General features: G+C 39.0%; 1 protein-coding gene across 2 annotated transcripts in view; it reads right to left on the bottom strand.

Moving 5' to 3' along the window:
* Nucleotides 1-15529, bottom strand: part of dnm3b (dynamin 3b) — a 32034-nt gene extending 16505 nt beyond the window's left edge. Inside the window, exons 1-14 of one of the 2 annotated variants that reach the window (XM_024273243.2) lie at nucleotides 15389-15529; nucleotides 14197-14510; nucleotides 11959-12032; nucleotides 11655-11804; nucleotides 6174-6377; nucleotides 5283-5381; nucleotides 5048-5208; nucleotides 4813-4955; nucleotides 4518-4653; nucleotides 2822-2889; nucleotides 1783-1921; nucleotides 1591-1677; nucleotides 1445-1515; nucleotides 1253-1307 (exon numbers count right to left, since the gene is read on the bottom strand). In XM_024273243.2, the coding sequence (XP_024129011.1) occupies nucleotides 1253-1307; nucleotides 1445-1515; nucleotides 1591-1677; nucleotides 1783-1921; nucleotides 2822-2889; nucleotides 4518-4653; nucleotides 4813-4955; nucleotides 5048-5208; nucleotides 5283-5381; nucleotides 6174-6377; nucleotides 11655-11804; nucleotides 11959-12032; nucleotides 14197-14357 (1548 nt within the window). In that variant the 5' untranslated portion in view covers nucleotides 14358-14510; nucleotides 15389-15529. Of the gene's footprint in view, nucleotides 1-1252; nucleotides 1308-1444; nucleotides 1516-1590; nucleotides 1678-1782; nucleotides 1922-2821; nucleotides 2890-4517; nucleotides 4654-4812; nucleotides 4956-5047; nucleotides 5209-5282; nucleotides 5382-6173; nucleotides 6378-11654; nucleotides 11805-11958; nucleotides 12033-14196; nucleotides 14511-14776; nucleotides 15126-15388 lie in introns of those variants that run through there. The other variant, XM_024273242.1, reaches the window with a different exon arrangement.
* Nucleotides 15530-17760: the final 2231 nt, after the last annotated feature.

The raw sequence follows: 17760 nt of genomic DNA, 5'->3' as shown, positions 1-17760 counted from the left end.
ACCAATCACTGTTGTGGTCACGCATCAGTACGCACATTTAAAGAACATTTTTGGGCTCTACATACAAACGTGTGGCTATGTTTTGAATCAGGGACTTGGATTTGGTAGTAACGCCAACCATTTGAACATTGATCAAGGAGAAATTGATAATTGTGGTTTGTGCCCAGCTGGAATTCTATGATACTAAGTCCTTAATATTTTGGAATAGAGCTGTGAAATACTATGTTTGGAGTAAGATTCACCAGATTTGCATCATTCAGCATTTTGCATCTAACCTCTTCTAATTGTCATACATGTGCTAGTATTGGGTAGCGACAGTCTATTAGCATTCTTGAATGCACTTCACACGTGCATTGTGAACATATATTAATTCACTGGACAAAGTGAGGTGTTAATGTCCCCCATAGAAACTGCCTTACCTCTGCCCCTCGCAAAATCGGTCCAAAGCCGTTACCGTGGCTTCCTGATACGTCTGCCACCATTTTGAAACCAGTCAACAGAGATTAGTCCAAGTTAGTCTGTGTCATGGTTTTAGAGAAACTACTATTTCCAATTATGAGTAAACAAGTTTGAAGTTCAAACCTCTTCCACTGAATGTGGGCTCGGGAGAATCTGTCAGTCAAACGTTGGAGGCGGGGCCAACGGGTACCACATTATTTTACTGAAGGATCTGATTGGTCGCTTTATAACTTGAATAACTTGGGATAAAGAAAAAATATCTTTAAAAAAAAATAGGATTAGAAAGAAAATTTTAAGAAGAAGGTATTAGAGCAAGAATGTTTATTCTGACAAATAAAATGACTGAAAAATAAACAATCTATTTCTCAATAGAAGTCTATGGGATTCTGGCTTACGTCGGAGCACGAGGGGGGAGGGGCAAGCTGTCCAGTCAATAAACAGTCAATGGTTGTGAACGTAGCACTATACAGTCCATGGGATCATCATACAACGAATATATCTACTGAGCTCAAATGAAATCCCTATATAAAAGTAAAGACACTGAATGCTGTCCACAACAGTGACATATAGGAAGAATTAAAAAAATCTCATTCCTGGACCCTTTGATGTCTAATAGTGAGAAAAACTCTTCAAAAGAAGACGTACATATTCCCTTCAACAAGAGAAGAAATATTCTGGGTTCTCAATGTTTGCAGTAAAACTGAAATAAAAGTCAAAGTAAATGATATTTTGGATGCATTTCCTCACATTTCAGCTCCGCTGTTTGAACATAAGACGTGTAGGAAAGGCTCACCTGGTTTCCTGCTGAACTCTGGCTCTTGTTAGTCTGACTGCTCCTCTGCTGAGCACTGCAAGCAGCGGAAATGCAGCAATGAGAAGAACAAGAAAAAGACAGAGAAAAGAGAACCAGGTAAAGTGGGAAAAGAGGATCCTCCAAACCACTAAAGGATTTGTCATTGTAATCTAGAGAAAAAGTGAAGTTTACTTGGCAAAGCCGATGAAGTCCTCGTGGTTGGTGTTGATGTAGGACAGTTGGATATCAATCAAAAGCAGAAGCTGAAACAACATGATTATACGTTTTAACTCTTTACCTGTTAAAAGAACAGATTTGAGAACAAATAAATCTGTCACCTGGTCTTTGGATCGGCCTTCTCGGTCTCTTATATGAGACGTCACGATCCTCTCCGTTTCCTCCCGCAGCATGGGGAAGCATTCCAGCTAAAAACAACAACATCTGCTTCATCTTCAGATCTTAAAAGCCGCTCAGGATCTGCTTCAGGACTGTCCCGAGAGTTCCGAACAGGCTGTCAGGTGTGGGGTTACCTTATTGGAGCACTGGCGCACAGTGTTGATCAGCTCCTGGATGACCATGTCCACACACTTGATGCAAGGCTCCTTCAGCTTTATGACCTGCTTCTTCACGATCGCCTCAAACGCCATATCTGGAGTGAAGAGGCCAGTTCTGGACAAAAAAAAAAGTGAACACATGTTTACGCCTTCTTTCTTTCCCTAGAGGTCTTTTAATTATGATGATGCCGTTTTTAGCCAATTTTTTTTACACTGTTTCTTTCTAGGACATCATTTCTGCAGTAGTTCATTAGAAATATGTCTCTAAGTTGTGGGCGTGACTGTAGAGGCGGAGCAACCCCGCCTCTACTTCCCAACATCCATCTTTTGAGCCAGATGTCACCTCAGATGAGGAAATCGAAGAAATACGTGGATCTAGTTGTCTTCAAGTGGATGTATTAGAATGGAGAAGTAATATCTACGTCACACCATCAAGCTTTTGCCGGCATTTTTTTCATCTGCTCCTGAGTCACCAAGATTTGAACACTAAGAAATGAAATTTTAAGATTAACTTTCCTAATATATTTCCTCCATTAGGAGAAAAATGCCACAAGAAGATGTTAAAAACACCAAAAAGTTTAATTGAAGTGGGTCTTTAATTTTAGAATACCATTCATCAGTGGCGTCCCCTCAGGGCCTGCAAAGCCTTCAGTGAAGGCCCAACATTGGTCTGAAAAGAAGTATCTAAATCACAGAGAAATGTTTTTCTAAATATATATTTGCCCAATGATTATACTTTATTATTAGATTTATTTAAGCATCAACATTTCCTCTGGGATATTAGCCAATTCTATAAAAATATCACAATAGAAGTGTGGCAGCACAGACTGAAAACTACCTCACTTTCTAAAAAAAAAATATATATATATATATATATATATATATATATATTAATTTTATTTATTTATTTATTTTTTAATGCTTTTTCTGGGGAGAAAAAACGTGTGACACTGCAGAAGATCCACGATTGAACTGGGCAGAAACATATTCCAAAAGACAGGAAGAGAAGCCCTACCTAATACCATGAATGTTCTTGATTGCATAACTGATCTCACGTCGCATCTCCTTTTCATCACACTCCATCTGGAGAGAACAGAGAGAGCGGGGAATCCGCGGTGAACGCAGAGCGGAGAACAGACAACCAGAGCTGAGCCAGTCGGCGAGGAGCTGGCGCTACAGCCTGTGTGAGCAGTGGGAGCCCTGCAGGAAGCAGGCTGCAACAATAGGCTTTGATTCATCCTTCCTATTTTCACACGCAAAGGAAAAATGTTCTACATTTGATGTTCACAATCTGAAATTTACAAAACTGCATGTTAAAAGATTGTTCTATCTATGCATTAGGATACGTTTATGACATAGATTTGAGGAGGATGTCATGATTTTTTAAGCTAAACGTCTTCTACATATTTAAAATAAAGATGACATAAAGGTCAAAATTGCAAATTTTCCTTCTGATTTGAAACTAAAAATGACAGAAAAAAACGTATTATCTGTTAAAATTAATAATTAGCAAGCAATCCATTTTTGGTAAATCTCTGCAATTGTGAAAATATTTTTTACTGATGATAATTAATAACAATTCTGTTTTAGTTCCATGTCTGCCTTAATATGTTCTGATAATAAGCAACAAGAACCTTTCATAATTGATAAATAATGTGTTCTTTAAGTAAAAGTGCATAAACAACTTTAAATAGATGTTAAAATTAACAATAAAACAAAGAAGTAAATCACAATAGGCGGTTAGGTTAAAAATAAGTTTGTTTCTTCCTTCTCCATTTCAATCAACTAATCAAACCCTATTTGACCATCATATTTAATAGATTCAGTAGATTTATAATAAGGAACAATTACAGTTGCAAGAGAAAGTATTCATTTCTGTATGAAATGGACACATGATGTGTTTTTTATCTCAATCTAAATCACAATGATGAAAAAACATTGCTTGCTAAAATCACAGCAATTTATGTTTTCATGGTTTTATTGAACACAATCATGTGTCCAGTTTATGCATGAAGTCAAGTAATTCCAAAGGGTTCACATATTTTCTTGAGCAATTGTATAATTTCAAGATTTAGTTCTCTAAGCAATTTATAAAAAAAAAGTCGAACTAATTTGAGATTGTAATGTAATTTCATTCCTATTCCCCTGTTTTTTTATAGCTTAAAAGAAATTAAATCAATCAATTGATCAACCAAAAGCTCTAAAATGATGATTCATACTTTTTTTTTAAGGTTTTCTTACTGTTCCCTCTAACAAAAAAAACTACTTCTCAAAAAACAGCTGATAAAAATCCAGTTTTATGTTAATGTGCTAGCAGGGTTCACAGAGGGGGAATAGTTTCTCTATTCTTAACAGCAATTTCTTGTCTGTTTGCAAATTTCCATCCACCCTAAATGCACTGAGCACTAAAAAATAAGGCTTAAACTCCAGCCAGATGGAAGTAAAACATTAAGCTTTGGACTTCATGGTAAAATTACTTAATAAATAGAGACCTGGCAACAAAACAAACAAGACAAAAACTGCTTGTATTGAAGGTAAAGAAACAAATCAGTTTGAATTTTATTGAAGCTTTTTAAATTACTGCATACATTTGGGCAGGTGGAAAAGTGTAGATAATTAAGATAAGCTGACTGTATTACTTTTGCTGCTCCTTTGTGGGCTTTGAATGATAACATTAAGAAGTCTGTTTTGCTTTTTTGGTGGTAAATCACCTTGACTAGTTCAAAAGGGAAGCGCTCATGGAATATACGGTTGATTTTGGCTCCACCAGACAACTCCACCGTGTCCACCTGGTCCCCAGAGCCCTCGATCCTCTTCTCGAAATCCACCGAAAACTGCTGCACCATCCTGAAAGGCAACAGTTTATAAGGGAGGGATTGACATCCTGGAGATCTAAAAATGTGATCCAGTATGAGGGCAGAGAGGAAGACATTCCTTTCCCAGATTTTTCTTTTCTGTCAACAAAACCTGATACAAGTGTAACTGTGAGAAAACGGGGATACTGACTGCAGCAGCTGCTTGGTTTTACGAGACGGGTCATCGGGCCGGTATCCCCGGTATTCTTCTGCCTCTTTCTCTATAGCCAACAGCTGGGACTGCAGCTTGCTTCGGAAAGCTGGCAGCGTGTCCCGGATGTGGTTGGTCAGTTGCTACGTAAACGATAAACCCACAAATTTCAAAGTGAGAAATGAATTATGAATGATTTTAGTGAGAAGGAAAGTCTGAGTGAATCCATAAGCACCTGGTTGAGCACTTTCTGCAGGCGAGGAGTGCCCATCTTTTCAGCCATGTGCCTGTACGCCGGATGGGTCAAAAAGAACTTCCTCTCAGCTTCTAAAGCCGCCTTAATGTCTTTCTTGCCGTCAATGTCTTTCTGGCTGCGGTTGACTACTCCGATGTACCCTGTGAAGCCACGGAAAACATGAACCCACGGAGAAAACAGCAACAGCGTGATTGAAACGGACAAATTAACCCACCTCTTCGAAGAGGCAGCAGCTTGTTCTCCAGAACATCTCGAGCATCTGTCCCCTCATCCATCAAATCCAGTTTGGTGATGACTCCAATAGTCCTCAGACCTTTGTGAAAAAAAAAATGAAAAAATGTAGCCGAAAGGAACAATTTCACTTTAATCATCACTCTAAAAGCCGTCAGATTACCTCATTCCTTACTCCAATTTGATGCTATATTTAATATTTTCAAAAGAATTAATGATTTATCTCTTTATATTTGTTCTCCTCGATCCTCTCAATTTAATTCGATTCAATTCAGTTTTGAGTTTACACATTTAGACACATTTGTTTAGAAATACATTCATAATCTACTATATATTTTGAAGATTTTCATATTAATTTGATACAGTTGACATACTGTAAATTGTATTAGTGAAATAATGAGATTGTTAATAGCATACATTGTTACATGGTTTCTCAAAAGGAGAAATTCTAACAAAAATGTTCATATCATTAACATTGTAAACATTGTTCTGCTTCTCCTGGAGGAAGTTTCAGTTTGGCCACTAGGTGGCGATCGCGCTATAGAAGTACGCTCTTTTCAAGAATAATAAGCAAAGAATGAGCAAAAACTGTTTTTTACACCACAAATGGTGACTTTAATAATGTTTCCTTAAAAGAGTTTGGAAAATTATTTTCTCTGAGTCTATAAAGATGTTCATTTACTCAAAAATGTATGTTAGCATTAGCCATCCAATGAGAAATTCCATTAAACGTTAACATCAAGCTAGCGAACTTCAGCTTCACGTGTCGGATCGATCTCTATTTTTATGGATCAATTATTGATCTTTTAAGCTTTAATCAATTCAAATCAATTAATCGATTTTATCAACCCAGCCCTAGATGTTTCCTGCTTACCCTGAGGGTCCACGTCCTTGGCCAGTTTCAGGGCGTCAGAGTTGGCCAGGTCGGTGTTGGCCGGAGTGACGGCCAGGATCAGGCAGCTCTCTCGGGTGATGAACTGCATGATCATGTCCCTGATCTGCTGCTCGATGTCGGCGGGCTGGTCCCCGACAGGCACCTTAGTGATCCCCGGCAGGTCGATGAGGGTCAGATTCAGGACTGCGTGGATCAGAGGAAGACGATGTGTAAGGACTGCTCTGACCCAAAATCGTGTTTCTTTCACCCACACAGACGAGGAACATTTTGAACATTTGATTTAAACTGGTCGGGGGAAAATGAGAATGGAAGACTTCATATAGAAAAGATTTCCTGGGAAAAAAAAAATAAAGTCTCTGCTACAATTCAATAAACTAAACTTTGTCATCTTAATTGTATGGATATTAGCAACAGAAAAACCAGTAATCTGTTACATGTTGGAACTTATTAGCATAGCCTCAGAAGTTTGAATCATCAGCTAAATAAAAATGCTAAAGCAAATGTCTAAAGATACGATGCTAAAGTCCCACTCTGGTCATCTTTTGATCAATTTTTAATTACAATTGTGCTGATTTTAGTCTAAATCAAAAGCCAGGCTCAATCCTAGAACATAGTTTTTGTAAGGCAGCAGTAGTTCATTTATCATTTTTGGTGTGGATGCATCAGAAAAAAGCATAATAAATACTCATGGGGTTGCTGGAGCCTATCTCGGCTACTGTTCAAACTTCAAACTTTATTTATTTGTATAGCGCCTTTCATTCAAAAGAAGCTCAAAGCACTTATCATAAAATCTAATAAAATACAGAGTGGTAAAAAACAAATAAACAAAAGGAGAAAATTACATTTACACAGAATGAGCACCCCTCCCTTCACCAGTTTCTCCCTCCCTCAATTTAATATTTGGAAAAGAAAAATCTCAACAAAGACTTAAGAACTGCAGCTCTACGGAAACTGTTGGGCGAAGGTGGGGCACACCCTATACAGGTCGCAAGTCTGTCGCAGAACCACAATCACACACTTACAATCCCACCTATAGGGACACAAACTCTAATAACTCTAATCTCTGTCCTGTCGTACAGCCGATCACAAATTCAATCTTTTTCAAAATGCATTTTTTCATCTATTCCTGATTCACATCAATTTGTATTTAAAAAAACACTCCAAAATGGATTTTTAATCCTAATTTTCGTAATATATGTCCTCTGTTATTGGAAAGATGCCACACAAAACATGTTAAAACATCAAAAACACAATTTTTTACTATTCTTCTCTTACTGGTTGTAGCAGTCAAGGCCCCCAAATGGAACAATTTGTGTTTCCAGACCCTGGAACAAGAATTCACTCCCTAAGTAACTGACTAATTAAAGTGTCGACTCCCCCTCCCCTACAAGAAACCATTTGTCTTAGAACCCTGGAAGATAACATTCACATCCCGGTACAGGTGTCATAAAACTCCTCTCTGGAGGGCAGGAGGGCTGCATCTGGAGCCATATCTGATGGTCGGGTGATGGTACTGCATATCCCGCGAAGAAACATCCCATTTTCTTCACAAAGCTCTCTTTGAAGCTAATCAACAAAATTTACAATCGTTGACATGTGACATTTTGCAGGTTCCCTGAAAGCGATGGGAAACTTCTCTGCCACATATATAAAAAAAAAAAACTTTGAAGTGGACCAAATGTTTGTTAAACATGCATTCCTTGTTTCTTTGTTTCAAGTTAAATACACTCATATTTGTTGTTTTACCTAAAAGTGATGCATGTTTATGTGAAATAGGGTTAAGATAAAGAGTTTCTCTTTTTCTTCCTTTTCTTTTATTTTGGTTTCATATATGTTTTTTTTTTATTATTATTCAATTCTTTTTATATATATCATCTTTTAAATGTGATATCAACTTACTTGTCACGTGTTAGAATGAGACATTCTTATAAAAAGGGTATAATGTTTCTTTTATTTTTCTTGTTAAGAAGTGTTTTTCTTTAAGACCTCATATCTGCACCAAAGACACAGGATCAGGTAACATGAGATCATTTAAATTAGGAAAGGTCGTAAATTTTACTCCAATCATTCTGATTGGTTACCTCTCAGCCAATCCCTGTGAAAAATCCACTCTCAGGGCCGAAAGAAGTTGGTTAGATTCAGTTACACACAGAATGAGGTTCAGAACAGAAAAAGAACAGAAACAGATCAGAACAGAATGAGAAGAAGATCAGATGAAGAACAGATGAAGAGTAGATGAAGACAAGCTACAACAGACAAGCTAGAGACTCAGATAACAGACGAAGAACTTAGAACAAAGGAGAAAACTTTAAACATTTTAGAAGTTCCGAGAGGAGAAAACTTCTGCGTATGCTTAGAGTTTTTGTGCAACCTTTTTCTCCAATTAATTTCGTAAATAGAACTTTCAAGTCATTTTAACTTTCGTATAGAATCTAATTTTTCTTTTTCTCTAATTCTTAGCGACCAAATAATTAATACGTTTTTTTAGCCCGGCCAGCTTTGAAACTTTTAATATTGGTTGCTACCTTTTTGTGGACAACTTATCCTCGACCACCTGAGACAAAGCTAACAGAACTTGAGCAGAACCAACAGAATCTTCCCCTGGGTCAAGATTCTAACTCCTGCACCTGGCTGAGATCTCGGACAGATCCACACCTCGGAGCTCTGCAACGAACGGGGATCTCCACCTGGGTTCGCTGGATCCAACGGTACCAGACTTTCAGACCGCGGTGAGGAGTTTTTCCTGCTCCAAAAAGTTGCTGTTTGTGGTCAGAGTTAGTTGTCTGCTCATTTAGAATCTTAGATGCTAAATTCCTCTTTTTCACATTATAAACACCTCCTCTCTGCTCTCCTAAAACGTTTATTCCATCTTAGAACATACATTTACACACACACACATCCTTAGCCTAATTTACATAATTTTACTTTGTTTTATTCTTTATTTTATCTTTCTTTATTATTTTTGCTAGTTACTGAAAGTTTGCTTCTATCTTTTACCTCTGAAAGTTATAATCAATTCTGTGCTTTTATACTCAATAATCCTGTTGTTAATCCAATTTTATACAATAAATAATCATTGATGTACCGTCGTTGTTTGTCTCTTAATTTTCTAAGTTCATTGAAGACGTCCCTTCAAAGAGTAAAGACACTTACTACTGAAGTGAGAGACTGATTAATTATTACTTATTGATTATTAGAAGTAGCAGATGATCATAAATGAGTAATATTTTCCTTCATTACGAAGGTGGTGCCCCGAGGTTAATTTGATACAATTTTCAATTAATAAAATTAATAATTTCAATTATATTTGGAGTTATTAATATTTCATATTCACCCTAAAATGCTACATGGTTCAGAATCACTGAGTAAATAGGTATTGAATCTATGCCACTGCTATAAGAGTCCAGAAAAACCTCAGAGAGTAAAGGCGGGATTCCTGAAACCTCCCAACCATCACGTCCAAAATAGCCACATAAGCTTGGAGCATGTAAAACCACCGTCACTCAACACAGTCCACAAATGCATCCAGAATGTAACCTGAAACTGCTATGCAAGGTGAGGAGAGGGAGATGGAGACATTTATTTTCCTTTTTCAAGATGAAGCTTGTCTCAGACTGAAATATAACAAGCATCTGTTCTTATGTGTCAACCTTTTTTTTTTTTGATAAGAATGACAACACAGGAAAACAACACAAAATTCAGCAGCTGTAAACAAATCCCTGTTTCCATGGCTCGGGCGGTTTCCATCAATCACTTATTTTAGAGCACATTTCAAACCTCAGCTCACCAAAGTGCTTTACAGTCCACCAGATAAAAAACAGTGTAGCAATTCCAGTAAATGCAAAGCACAAAGCAATCAAAGCATTGATTTTTCAGACGGGATTTTATTCTACATTTACAAAAAAAAGATAAAAGTATCAATAATACATAATTTTATACTATAGACTAAGATGACATGAATTCCTACAAATAAGAGATAAAACTCTAAAAATGAGCGAAAAAAAGCTACATTATTAAAAAAGATTTTTTTAATATAAATTAAGTTAAAATTTTGAATTTTTTTTTTGTCTTACTAAAATCAAATAAGCCTGGAGGTTTATAGAGCCAGAGATGCTAGAATTTAAGGGAAAAGTTATTATCATCTGTGGTTTAGAATGCTACTAAAATGTGGTAAAAAAAACAAACAAAAAAAAAAAAACAAATCTGGGGTCAAATTTGTTTACAGCGATCCTTTAAATCCAAACTTTTAGGAATGAGTTTCAGGTGTACAATTTTATAGACTCCTATAGAGACATCAAAGAAAAAAAATCTAAGTTAAACAAAAAAAAGTCATTATCTGGTGTGCACCAGACAGTAACTGATGCGCACCAGATAGTGAATGATGCACACCAGATAGAAATTAATGTGCACCAGAAAGTAAATGATGCATACCAGACAGTAACTGATGAGCACCAGATAGTAAATGATGCTCACCAGACAGAAATTAATGTGCTTCATTTACTATCTGATGCACACCAGATGGTAAATGAAGCACACCAGATAGTAATTGATGCTCACCAGATAGAAATTAATGTGCACCAGATAGTAAATGATGCACACCAGATAGTAAATGATGCACACCAGACAGTAACTGATCTGGGACGGTTTCCAGAGTGAGGAAAGACTGCTGATCACCACGTTGCCATGCACCCTTTATTGCCACACAATTGTGAAACTGAGTTTGTAGCAGAAGCTATAAATCAATTTTTGATAAAAATGTTTTTTCTAACATGATCTTGTGGCATTTTTCTAAAGATGGTCAACATAATTAAAGTAAAAATAAAGCTTAAAACGCATTTCTGAGAATTTCTTTATGCAAATTGTTGTGAATCAAAAGCAGGCGAAAAAAGCAGTTTGAAAAAGAGCTTATTCACGACGTAGAAAATTTGCCACAAGCTCCTTGCTTTGAGCTATTGGCAGTGGTGAAGGTAAGAGGGGGCGGGATTGCTCTGGGGCAACAGAGGGGAAATTTTGAAAGAACTTATGCTGCTCTGCAGAAACTTTGTCAGAAAAACGACAGGTTTTTTGATTTTGCATAATTATATTTAAACACACTGCATAATTATATTTAAAAGACTACTGGGAACGCATAAAGCTTTACCAATAATTAATAAAAAAAACTGATCAATAACACTAATAAAATCACCACATCTGCAGAAAAACTAGTTAGAATTTAAAAATTCCTGTTTATAAATGTTTGTGCTAAAAAAACTGTTTTTTTTAAAGTGACGTCTATCAATTTGTTGCTTATATTTAACTGGAGTAAGATGGTTAAGGTATCTCGTGTTGAGGTTTTTTGTTGCTTTCACAATCCAATGTTTTAAATATTACCCACCAGCTATTTCTGATGACTCACAGTTCGTCTCGGTCTCTCAACAAAAGGTGTTAAAGCGAGGGAAAGCAGAAGAATTCTGTCCGTACCGTGAGGGGAGTACACCCGCAGGTTGATGGGGACGGGCGATATGCCCTTGTTGGCGCCCGTGACGCGGTCCGTCTCCCCCTCGATCTCCTGGCGGACCTCGTCGAAGTCTGTGAACTTCTTCCCTTTGCAGTGGAGGAACTCAGCCCACTCTGACCGGAGGAAACACAATAGAAGAATTAGAGATGCAGAGGAAAAAGGCAGAATGATTTCAATGGCGAGAGGGGGGGGGGGTGTACGTGTGAGCCTGAGCACTGTGCACGGTGACATGTGTGTGTGTGGGTGTTAAAATGTGTGCAAACCCACCAGCATTCGAACTGATAAGCTGCAGAACCAGAGGCCTGCGGGTGACAATGCCAGATCCACGGGGCAGAAAGTCCCTGCAGACAGACAGAGTGGTGACATTATGCAACATGTATGAAGAGGAGTTCAGAGTCAAATAATTATTTTTCTGTCAAGTCTGACAATCTTCATTTCCTTATAAAGTCACCACAGCTTTCTTTGGTTTTCAAAATAAAAGGAGTATCAATTTAAAACAGTTTGGAGCTGCAGCTTCAAACCACAGAGAACAACCTGACCCGAGTCAGAGCAGGTCACACTGAAAAGCTGCATCTCTGACAGCAACTCCTCTCGTTTAAGAAACAATGACTTCAGCGTTTTCCACAGAGTTACAGGCTGTAATGTGTGTCTGTTTGTGCACATACATGCACAAGTGAAAATGTGTGTTTTTGTCTTTTTTTAATTAGTCCTTCTAAGGATATTGACACACCATCCAGTAGAAAACAGAGCATTAGTCAGCATCACAGCTACGGATGGAAAGAGGACATATTGAAATAGTGACTAAAAAGGAAATCATACTAAAAAAAAGTTTTTTTTAAAGTACGTTTGGTGTGCAACTATTATAGTGCATAAATCTGATTTTTTTTCCCAATTAAGCTTCTAAATCAGGGTTCTCAAACTCAATTCACCTTGGGCCACTGAAGGCAGAGTCTGGGCTGTACGGGGTTCCATTTGTGCCAAAATAATGTTTTTGCATCCACTGTCTATGTCTGTTGAACACATTTTTTTTTTTTACATTTGTTCATGTCCATGTACCACTAAACAATATCTTGTGTGTGTCCTGTGAAACGACAGGAGCTAATTACGCTAGCTACTGTTGCTAAGGACTTTTCTGATGACCAGATCCTACGACAATAGCAAATGTAAAGTTTTAAGCTGAAACATCACAAAGTCAATACAAAGCTATCATCAATAAGCATGGACATGCAGAAGATATTGCTTAGTAGAAATTGAACTTTCGTATAAAGGTATTAATTTGGGGGCCACAAATGCCCCACCAGTTTGAGAGCCTTATTCTAAATCTTTAAAACATAATAATTCCCACAGATAACTAACATTTTCTTCTGATTTTTATTTTATTTTTTAAAAACTTTCCCACAGAACCCATATTTGACACATTAAAGGAACATTATGTTCTTTTAAGCTTTTTTTGGACCTGCAAAAAAAATCCCATCCACCAATTTATTTTCATTATTATTATTATTTCAAAAGATATTTTCAACTTTCGGCATATACCTTAATTCAGGGGTTGCTACATTTACTGATCTGCTCATTTAGTTTGACAAGGATTTTTATGCCCTTCTTGACAAAACCCTGTTTTTATCTGGGCTGGGGACGGGCACAGGGAGACCCAGACCCATAGTTAGACTCGTCTAGTGTAGGAAACGAACCCTGCTTTCCCATGTGCCATGCTCTACGCCAAGGGTCTCTAACTGGCGGCCCGTGGGCCATTTGCGGCCCTCAGGTAATGTTCAAAAAACTCGTTCAGTAGACATAGTAGACAGTGGACCAAAGGTATAAACACAAAAACATATTTTGGCACAAATGGAACCCCGTACCGAATCTAGACTTTGCCTTAAGTGGCACTAAGGTATGAATTTGAGAACCCTGTCTGACGCAGACCCTTCCAAACTGTACAAATGATTCAAAAAGAAAGAATTACATAATTAGGAGGTGGTGAAATTGCTAAAAGTGTCACAGAAATGGAGGGCAAATGTGAACAAATACAAAAATGTGGGCAAAAGGGTTTGACTTTTTAACTTTTTCTTTTGTAACATCCAAAAAAAAGCACACTTTACTTTGGCAGAGGCAAATTCCAGGGCAACTTTATGAATATTCATGTGGGCATCCAAGAATGGGAGCTGCTGCACGTGTAGGAGGAGGGTGTTTTTAAATAGGTTAGTCTTTCTGCTGCCAGTTTCACACACATAAGTGAAAGGGAGTGTGTTTTGCTTAGAAGTAACAAAAGTGGATATTTTGGGGTCAGCTTTGCTCAGCTGACAGGGCAAAAATAAATCCCCAAAGGTGCTTTTGTAACCCAAATAAAAGCCTTTTGTGTTTGTGCGTCCGGGACTCATAAACGAAGATTTTTCTGCTGTGACTTTAAGATGGTTTGAACTGTGCCGACTGCAAATACTCCTTATGTCACGCTCAAGGTTAAAGGAAGACAGGATTATCCTATTTCCGGTGATGGTCAAACTCTACCTGCCAACAAAGTTCTCCAGCACGGAGCTCTTCCCTGCGCTCTGACCGCCGACCACCGCGATCTGCGGCAGGTCCAGGTTGCAGGCCTGACCAATGGAGCTGAAGGCATCCTGCAGCTTGTTGACCAACGGGATCAGCTCCTCCATGCCACGATTTCCCATGGTGCCTTTAGTTGGAGGACTCGGGATCAGCGAGTGGAGGGAGGGAGGGGGGATGTGGCGCTGCTATATTAGTCCAGGGCTACAGTGGCGGCTGTTGGTGTATAGAGGAGTCTCCTAGCCGCGCATTGCCCCGAGCCAATTGGGTCGGAGCGACTGTACAGAAAGAAGAAAGTGATTTTTTTTTAAATAAGGACAATTTGTTACATTAAAAAATAAACAGACGCGCAACGGAGCGCACGAAGCCTTGGCTGTCAAGGGCATTTGGTGAGCGAGGCTCCATGTCTCCACTGCGCACCAATCAAATCACAATCAATATATGCGCGTAAAGGTGAGGGCTAGATTTAATGCGCACAAATGCGCAATGAAAACAAAAAACCGGCGCAGCGGGGAATGCGGTGGATGTGTCGCTGGCACCTCACCCCGCCTCAGGATCCTTCTGCCGCTCTCAGGATGACGCTCCCGGTCGCTGTCCAGTGCTGAAACGACGCGCAGATCAAAGCAGCAAAGACGAGCGCCGAAGGAGCCGCGGCACGATCCCACACAACAAGCACCGCCTGCTCCGGCGGCGCACGCACGCTCCCCGCGCGTAAAAGCAACACCGCGTTCTCCTGCGGGGACGGGGAGGAAGGGGGGTTCGCTTGAATTTCAACGTGTTCTCATTCCGAACAGAAATTCGCCTTGGACAGATTAATCATTCACCCCCCACCCCCTCTACTCTTTTTTTCTGCGATGTAATTGCCAGGCTGCGCCTCGGTGCTACGACGCATCGACGCGGCGCAGGACCAATGGAAGCGAAGGGATCGGAGCGGGGGCGGGGAGAGGCGTCGCGGCATTGGCTACTCAGGTGCAGGTTAGGCCTACCTGAGCCCGCCCCCTGTTTACATCCGCGCCATCTCCGCCGTCGTGAGTCATGCGGCACGGCTGCGCATCGCTGCAACGGAAGAGGACGCGCGCCCTCCCCACATCCCCGCGCACGGCAGTAAATTCTCCCGACATTTTCACGCAGGATCACGCCATGTCACTTTGCGTACCACAATGTGAGACACTGCAGCGTCCTGAAAGGGATAGATCTTGTCTGCACAGCTTATGGAGGAGGAGGAGGAGAAAAAAGAGCGTGACGCCTGGTCCCGGGCTGTCACTGCAGGCTGAGGCTGCTGGTGGATGCGCTCATGCGCAATGTTCTGTGCCACTCTGCCTTAACCTCTCGCGGGTCAACATCTGCGCCTGCAGGAGATGCGCTCTCATCCGACCACGACAAGGTCATCAAAAGCAGTCGACTCAGTCTGTGTGAGGGGTGGGGCGGAAATCAGGTTCAGCTGTGCGAGGAAACAACACCGTTATTGTTAGATCGTTGGTGGGATTTACCCTTGTCATCGTGGACAGGCCTCAAACCTGACGACGCATGCGCTTTGAGCACTAGATGGCAGTAAACAGCAGACTAACACAAATTTAAGAATAAACCTAACATCTTTATTTGTTATAATGTACTTATTTGATTTTTTTTATTTATCTAGACCCAAATGTCAAATAAAAAGAGAAAAAGCACAAAGAATGAAAATAACTGTCAGAATATGAGGTCAAGAAGGACTTTATCAAGGACATTTTGGGGGGCAGCCATGGTGCAGAGGTGGAGCGGTCGACCTCTGATCCCAGGCTCAATTCCCGCCGTTTGCTTGTGTGATGGAGTGTCCTTGGTATAAGACACTGAACCCCACGTTGCTTCTGGTGCTTACAGGTTGTTAGCTAGTGTTTGACAGCATTCATGTGTGCATGGCGGTATGAGAAATCACTTTGACTCTTCTAGGTAATAAAACACAAAATAACTTCGTACAATTTATTCTTTTGAGACTTTATTTTCTAAACCATGGCAAACCAATGCTTTTATTTTGGAGGGATCCATCTTATTGCATGTTTTATGAGTTTCCTCACAGCAGAATCTTGACAGGAAAAAATATTTTGGGGGAGCATTTTCTCTACATTAGAAAGGTCACAAAATGATGGTCAAGGTCATGGATTCAGAAGAGAAAGGACAAATATTTTAAGAAAATTATGGTCTGGTGGTGTCACCTGCAGCTACTGTTTAAAGGCAGAGAATGTAGGTAAATATGCATTTTATTTTTATTATTATTGCTTGGGACTTTCTCTTTATTTTCTTGTTTCACCTGATCAGCAGCTGGTTTGCAAGACAATTCAATTTAAAAACTTTATTGTCCTTGTAAATTTTACAACAAAATTAAATGCAGTACAGTCCTCTTCTGGTGAATCTTTAAATACATATGTAAAAAATATTTTTTTTTAAAAAAGGAAAAATACAATAAAACGACAATATCTCAGACCTAAAAATGAGGGTGATCCTGCAGTTTTTTAGGACAAGGAGCTGACTTCAAGAGTCAAAATGAACATTTGAAGAACTCTCTTTTTGACTAAGGTATAAATAACAAAAATAAGACAAGATCAAATGTTATTATCATTGCCAAGACAAATTAATATGAAACTAGAGCATCACATGTACGCAAAAAGGTGAATGGAGCCTATATGGATGTTTGCCACTGTCCTTTATAGTGTTTTTTAACCTTTCATTCTCCATTCTTCAATGTTTTTTAACCCACTGAATCCCTTTTGGAATGACATGGTTGCTGGAGCCTGTCCAAGCTGGGCCCTGGACGGGTCGCCTGTCTGTCTGAGAACACACTCTGACACATGCACACAGAAGAGTCCCAGCTGGATTCTGAACCAGAACCATCTTACATCTTACAGTCTTTTTAGACACTAATTCAGACTTACAAAAGGCAATTAGTGTAAAGACTAAGAAAAAGTTATTATTATTTAATTTAATTTTTTTTTGCCATATTCTCCATCATGTTAACACACAGTGCTGGTGTAGAGTCTCTGTCTGTATGATACTGAAAAAATAATTCTCAAGAGTGTGTGAGTGTTGAGGAGCAACACTCTGGTGTTTGATGGGTGGATAAAGACATAGTTTTTTTTTTTTTTTTTAGGGGGGTGTTTGCTTTAAATACTGCAGTATATAATATATGTATATATTTTTTTAAACCATCTACACTAAAGCACAGAAACTCTGTAAATACAAGAAGTGGGTTTACCGGAGGCCAACAGCTCCCCCTGCTGGTACAGATGAAACTCAAACATCTGAAAAATGTGACGTATCTCAAACTAAATTTAAATGTTGCCCCTCTGTGGATTTTTTTAATTTAATTTTTTAACAAGCACATCAAAAGGGAGTTCAACTTAATTTTGGAAAATAATAAACATGTTAAAATAAACAAAAACAACAAAAAAAGAATTTTTAAAGCATTTGCAAATCCACATCAGGGTTTCAACAGGCAGCCACAGTGACCGTCTGGTTCTGTGTCCTTCCTTGTGTTTGACAGCAGTCATGTAC

The sequence above is a fragment of the Oryzias melastigma genome, linkage group LG17, assembly GCF_002922805.2.
Source record: "Oryzias melastigma strain HK-1 linkage group LG17, ASM292280v2, whole genome shotgun sequence".
NCBI classification, from domain to species: Eukaryota; Metazoa; Chordata; class Actinopteri; order Beloniformes; family Adrianichthyidae; genus Oryzias; species Oryzias melastigma.
Note: the sequence above shows the minus strand (reverse complement) of the source record. Positions and strands in the feature narration are given on the sequence as shown.